The sequence below is a fragment of the Atta cephalotes genome (assembly GCF_000143395.1).
Source record: "Atta cephalotes unplaced genomic scaffold scaffold00016, whole genome shotgun sequence".
Classification (NCBI taxonomy): Eukaryota; Metazoa; Arthropoda; class Insecta; order Hymenoptera; family Formicidae; genus Atta; species Atta cephalotes.
This window is the reverse complement of record NW_012130080.1, coordinates 384,775-391,869: the sequence shown is the minus strand read 5'-3', so window position 1 is coordinate 391,869 and position 7,095 is coordinate 384,775. Positions and strand designations below refer to the sequence as shown.

Here is a 7,095-nt window from a genome sequence, read left to right as displayed (position 1 = left end):
GTGTGTGTGTGTGTGTGTGTGTGTGTGTCGTGTCGTGTCGTGTCGTGTGTGTGTGTGTGTCGTGTGTGTGTGTGTGTGTCGTCGTGTGTCGTGTCGTGTGTGTGTGTGTGTGTGTGTGTGTGTGTGTGTGTGTGTGTGTGTGTGTGTGTGTGTGTGTGTGTGTGTGTGTGTGTGTGTATCAAACAATCCTATGTCTTGAAGACAGCTTAAGACATCTCAAAGAGTGCCCTTGTAATCGCTCACGTCGGACGGTGAGTGCGCCGCCCCTGCTTACCCTCTGTACACGGCTCGTAATTCGCTAACTTTATTTTTTAATAACTCAAAAAGTAAGCGTCGGATAAAATTTTCGTAGAGGAAAATTCGTCTCAAAATTCAGTCAGAAACGAATCTTTACAAGGTTGTCCTGTATATTCTTAAAATAACGATACAAATTAAAATAGAATTTTTAAACGATATTTAAAAGTTGCTTTTAATTTTATAAATATTTTGGGATATTCCGGAACATTCTTGGAATGTTTTTTTAAAATTTTAGAAACATTTTATGAATATTTCACAAATATTTACTGTTAACTGGGTATGTGTTATATGTGAAAACTAACTTATTTCACCACGAGTTAATCTTCTATATAATTAATGTATGTCCTTTCAATGCGAGTTTTAATAACTTTCTTAACGATCTTAACGACATCGAAATGACATCGTTTCGAGGAATTACTTCTAATTCAGGAGAACTCTCTGTAAGTTGAATTTTCGATTGGGAACGGAAGATGAATTTGTAAATGAAGGGAGAAAGAAGTGTGTGTGTGTGTGTGTGTGTGTGTGTGTGTGTGTGTGTGTGTGTGTGTGTGTGTGTGTGTGTGTGTGTGTGTGTGTGTGTGTGTGTGTGTGTGTGTGTGTGTGTGTGTGTGTGTGTGTGTGTGTGTGTGTGTGTGTGTGTGTGTGTGTGTGTGTGTGTGTGTGTGTGTGTGTGTGTGTGTGTGTGTGTGTGTGTGTGTGTGTGTGTGTGTGTGTGTGTGTGTGTGTGTGTGTGTGTGTGTGTGTGTGTGTGTGTGTGTAGTGTGTGTGTGTGTGCGAGACATTCGTAAAAAGTAAGGTAAATTCCGTCTGTCAGCGATTCGTCAATAATTCTCGCTTTTTGAAATTCTGTTTGTAATTCATTAGCGCGATTTCCGAGCCGTTCGTTTATTCAATTCGTCCACTCAGCGTCTGATTCACTTTACTATTTGTTAAAATTAATTTTTCATTTCAGTCGATGAAAATTGTAACGCTTTTTATAGATAGTATAAAGAAAAACAAAAACAAAATATCTTATTTTTGTATTGAGAAACGAGGGTTGCTGCAGATCTAGGAAATCTTAAAAAATTTGAAAATTATAAAAATTTAAATTGGTCATTAAAAGCTTGAAAAAGTGAAGAAAAAATGAAAGAGCCTGGAATTTTGAATTTTTTTTACATTTCTTTTAAATACTTTTATTTTAAAGAATATAATTTTTTAAATATATTTAACATTTATATTTAACATTTATATTATCTTATATTATATTTAACATTTATCAAAATATTGAAAAATTGTATACTTTATAAATCATTTGTTATGTTTTACTACAAAAAGAGGGCTTTTGAGATGCGCTTGCATTTATTTTGAAGATAACTAATTTCAATAGCATCTTTGTTTTACAAAGTTAGAATTTAATGATAAAATAATTGGATCTATTCTTCATCCTATCATATATTCAAATGCGTTAAGTTTTCTCAGGAGTAAATTTGTTTCACGACGCACAGAGAAAGATGAGGTTCTTCCCTTTAACGGAAAGATTTTTTGATCGATTAAGTGACAATTATTTTATAACGTACTATAGTTGTAATGAATATATTGATGAATATTGTAGTTTTAAGTCTCAGAAATGTATATGTATAATTTTAATATCTAAATTTTTACTTTTTCTTCATTAAAAGATTTGTTAACACAAAAAAAATAAAGTTATAATTATAATTACTGATCTAAATGTTAAATTTTACTACATTTTATTTATATTTATTAATACAAAAAAGAGCATATTGCATATAAAAAAGAGTTCCCGCAACGTGACAAGCCCATTTCTATTTGATTTTCGCTAGAACACTAGGCGGCTAAACTTGGAAGAGAATTTGGGGAGTTCGCTCACCGTTTTCGTCTCTGCAAGTCTCTTCTTTCTCTTTCTCATTTCATTCAGTTAGAAGGTTGTGCACCATTGTTCGAGCGATATTTCAGCTGCAATGGTGGCTGCTAAAGTGGAAAAGCGGGGGTGGTTAGTGGTAGTCAGCTGGTTGTGACACGTTGCCTACCTCGCCAAAGAGGAATCAGAGGCGCTTGGGAGTATGTGGGGGCCAGAGAGGGATCCTTGGTTTCATATTCGTGCAACGATACTCTTTCGTCTGACTAGTCGAAAATTTGATTCTGAAATGATTACATCTAATTTATCGTATTGTATTCATATTTGCACTATTATATTCAGAATTTTCTAATGTTAGAGAGAACTTTTTTTACATGATTTTTGCCTGAATATGTAAATAAATAGAAATTTATTTGTTACAATTTTATATTTATGTATGTAACTTTCTTTTACAAAGAAAGATTTATACATTGTTAAAAAAATTTGTATGCAACTTTTCTTCTTTTATTAGAACATTTATAATCCGATAGTTGAATCAGTATATGTTTATATTTTACATTAAGTACAACGCTGGATGTATATATTATAATAAATATTGTATTATATTAGGTGTAGTAAAAAGAAATCCATTATTTTTCCATTCAATTTCATGCAAAAATAATGGATTTCTTTTTACTACACCTAATAAAACGATATTGATATAAATATCTCAATATATAATCTGGAGATATTGTCATATTTAGATATCCCTGATTGACGATATTATAATTTATTAAATTTATTGGTTATTTCTATGCCTCTACGTGCACGTACGTGCTGATCACTTGTAAAGTCCTTTACTACTCATTCAGTCGAACGAAACTCTTTTGACTTTCGATGACTTGTCGAATAACTTATGGACACTCTCTGCGTCTTAACTGCGACAATGGCCATGTGTATCCATGTACAGAGCAAGATGTGATGAGAGTTTAATAATTATTATTCATAAGATTTCCTGTGAGAGTCGGCCAGACGTGAGACTAAGCAAGAAAGATGTGCTGCAAACAAGCGAGGGGGTACCATCGCTTCTTCGGGACTTGCTTATGTCCTCCTCATCCCTTCTGGCAGGGAACTGGAGTATTCTACGACGGGAAGGGGGTGTGCTCGAGTCAGTCGAGCAGAAACCCAATCACTTCCGGCGTCTGCGCCCATTAGGGCGCCGCGACGCTGACGTCGGCTGACGTACGCCCTTCCTCTTCGTGTTTCGCTCATTCTACCACCGTTCCTCCCTGGTTGTTCCTATCTCATACTATATTGAACTTACTACCCTCTTGGACTTCGACCAACATCGAAACAGACCGCAGATCTATTGTTCGGAAAGCGTTCACATGGAAGCTTCTTCAACGCGGCTAATGACGTATTGAGGATTTTCTTCCTCTTTACCGGATTTTTTCGTTTTTACTCGCTCATCTCCCGAACTAGTTGTAGTTCGCTTTTTCTTGATTGTTGCAAAGATAGCGAATTGCATCAAGACAATCTTCTTCTCTTACATCGCGTATATCACATGTAAAACGTGAAGGAGATAAGGTGTAAAGTATAATATTTGCAAGAAGAATTTATGAAAGTAAAAGAAAAAAAGAATTCTATATACTATATAGAAAAATTATCATATTTTTTTTCAAGAATTAAACGATTATTACATTTGTTGCATATGATATGAAAATTATCTTGGATTATGAATTATTAAATAAAATCATTTATTTTATTAACGTGATTTGTTTCATTTGTTTCAGGTTCATAAACGCGAGACGTAGAATCGTTCAACCAATGATTGACCAGAGTAATCGAGCCGGTAAGACGAATCCACTTCAGCCAACAAACATTTACACATACTCATACAATACAAGAGACACGTACCATATTGTGCCATCTATTACGGGTATATCTCACAAATCTATTTTCCGTATCACTTTTCTCATTCTTATAAATTAACAATATAATATATTAGGATGTATGCGTGCGTGGTGTGTGTGTGTGTGTGTGTGTGTGTGTGTGTGTGTATGAGAGATAATATAAACTATAGAAATTAAAGCCTAAATAGTCTAACTGGATCTTAAATACTTATATGATTCTTGTATAAATTTATATATTACGTATATAGTTCTCAGAAACGTGCGTCGAAATGATTTTTCAATCTTGAAACGCTAACTCTACTAAACTATCGTAATAATATACGAATTAAATTGACTAGCAATTTAACAAATTTTTGATGCTCGTTCGAAACGATCTTAATAATATTAATAATGGCTTAGGACAGGACACTCGCACAGAATGCAAGAGATCCGAGTTCGACTCCCGGTCGAGGTAATATTTTTCGCAATAAGAATTAATTATTTACAGATTTTAATATGGCATTCAACATTGCGAATGAGCATCAAAAATTTGTTAAATTGCTAGTCAATTTAACTTGTGATATTACTACGGTAGTTTAGTAGAGTTAGCGTTTCAAGATCGAAAAATCATTTCGACTTACGTTTCTGGGGATTACATATATAGTATATAAATTCACACAAGAATCATACAAGCATTTAAGATCCAGCTAGACTGTTGAAGACTTTGATTTCTATAGCTTATAAATTAACATAATTTGTTTTAATTTAAATAAGAAATTTGTTTTTTTAGTAACGTGCTTTAGTCAATTTTTGTGCATTTTAAGATTGTTCCGTGTTATTAAATTTTTCAATAAAGTTTCATTTTTAACGAAAAATTATTATTACATTTAATATAAATATTTATTATGATTTCTATTACAATGAGAGAAAACTTAACATCGAATTATTGTTACTTCTACAAACTAAAAAATTGTACACAAATTTCATACATATTAATTATACATATGTTAAAAAATACATATAATAACACATAATAACATTAATATCAATTTATATAGAAATATAAAGTAATTTTTTTTATTTAAGATACTGTTTTTTAATAGTATTTTTAAAAGTCTTATTTTTATATTTATTATAGAATTTATTATAGAAAGTAATCAGATTATGAATTTCAAATTAATATTGCCATTTTTACATAAAATAAATAGTAAAAGTATGCAATAATTTTACGTTAATATAAAGTTAACTTAATTATTTTCTAATTGCTACCTTTAGTATGTAAAAAGGTAGCAATTAGTGGAAACTTGACAACTGATGATTTATGAATGATTGTACAGCATAATTATAGTTCACAATTTAATGCAATAGTCATGTTTAATACCTCTTTAATACTTCATCTAATAAATATTCAATCTTTACGTAGTATATTCTTAATATTGTTCTTTAATAAACGAAACATTCAACTCGAATGAAGAGACTTTAGCGTCATATACATTATATTTGTATATCCGCAATATCCGCCGTTTCTCTCTGAAATCAAATCACTTCGTGATTCAATTATCAGTCGTTTCCATGCTTATGATGGAAATTTGAATTTCACTTCTCTCTTGCATGTCTGATTAATATCATGTCCGACAATCATTCCGTTTTGTGATTTAGAAAGTATTATTATCAAGTCTCATTTCACGCAAATGGAATAGATAATTCGCGAACTGTCAATTCCCTCTTTAACAGGATTTTTAACATACAAAAATAAAAACTAAATTTTTAGAACTAAAATTTTTTTTGTGCTAAGTAATTAATATACATATATGCATAATTTTGTATTTATGAAGATTATAAAGGATAAAAGGATAAAAATTAATAGTGATTATAATCAGGGCAAAAAAGAATAGTGCTATAATATATTCGAACGTATTCTCTTAAACTAAGATCAATTGTATTAAGTTCATCTAAACAATTTTGATTAAATTTATCAATTGTATTAAGTTCATCTAAGCAATTTTGTACATAAATTTTTGTTAAAAAGAGATTTATTTAAAAATATTTTTTAATTGAGCCGCATATAGCGTTTACAACCACATATTAAGCGCTTATAAAATAAGAATGCTTTTTTATGTATTGTAATGATCTTATATTAACTTCACTAAAGATAGAAAGAATATGAGAGAATTGAAAGTTTGATATCAGGAAAATATATTCCTTCATCGAATAATCTGTAAAGATGACGCGTTTACGAAGAGAGAATCACTTCGTTTGCAGTAAAAGGCGACAACAACGGGTCTTCGTGTTTAGGGTAGCCGTTCTCTTTCTTACACACACACACACACACACACACACACACACACACACACACACACACACACACACACACACACACACACACACACACACACTACTCTCTCTCTCTCTCTCTCTCTCTCTCTCTCTCTCTCTCTCTCTTTGTGCCATCGTTGGGAGTTTTCTCGTTATTTGATTACCGACTTACGTCGATATCTTGCCTCCGGCCATCCAAGTCGAACTTCACAATCGCGCAAAGCACCCGCGATGCGAGCAAACGCTGACAAATCGTGTGACTGGTTGCAAAGCGAACTTTCTTACCTTACGCATGGTCACGCAAAAGTCAAGAGCAGGGATCAGAGAATGAAAAGGTAGTGCACGAGAAGATAAATATATGATAAAGAATAGAAAAATGGAGAGTGAACAATAGGGAAGGCTCTTATTGTACATGCTATAGTCCGACAGATAAATTATGATCGCTCTTAGCGTGGCAGTAATCACGACGCGCACTTTTTTGTGGGCTACGAGGAGAACTCCGAGGAAATGTATTATCGAGTCTCTGCGCTTGTGTCGCGCGATACGATCGCCAAGTTGAATCAACGTGCACCGCCGTAGGACAAAGCGCGCCGGGATCGTTGGGCAAAGGAGGAAGGCTCCGCGCGTGCCTTGCTCCAAGTTCGCCAGGCGTAGTTATCGACTGCATTATTAAGTCGGTATATTTCCGTAGCCGATGTTATCGATCTCTGAGCCTGAGTATCTCCCAGCCTGGCCTGACGTGTGTATTGCACTTTG

The 7,095-nt window shown here is 33.2% G+C and overlaps 1 protein-coding gene across 1 annotated transcript in view; it reads left to right on the top strand.

Annotated features, from left to right (window-relative positions):
• The window catches only part of LOC105618389 (homeobox protein homothorax-like), a 307,252-nt gene that overhangs the window by 178,458 nt on the left and 121,699 nt on the right, over nucleotides 1-7,095 (top strand). The window contains exon 5 of the mRNA XM_012199932.1: nucleotides 3,925-3,983. Within this exon, the coding sequence (XP_012055322.1) occupies nucleotides 3,925-3,983 (59 nt within the window). The remainder of the gene's footprint in view (nucleotides 1-3,924; nucleotides 3,984-7,095) is intronic.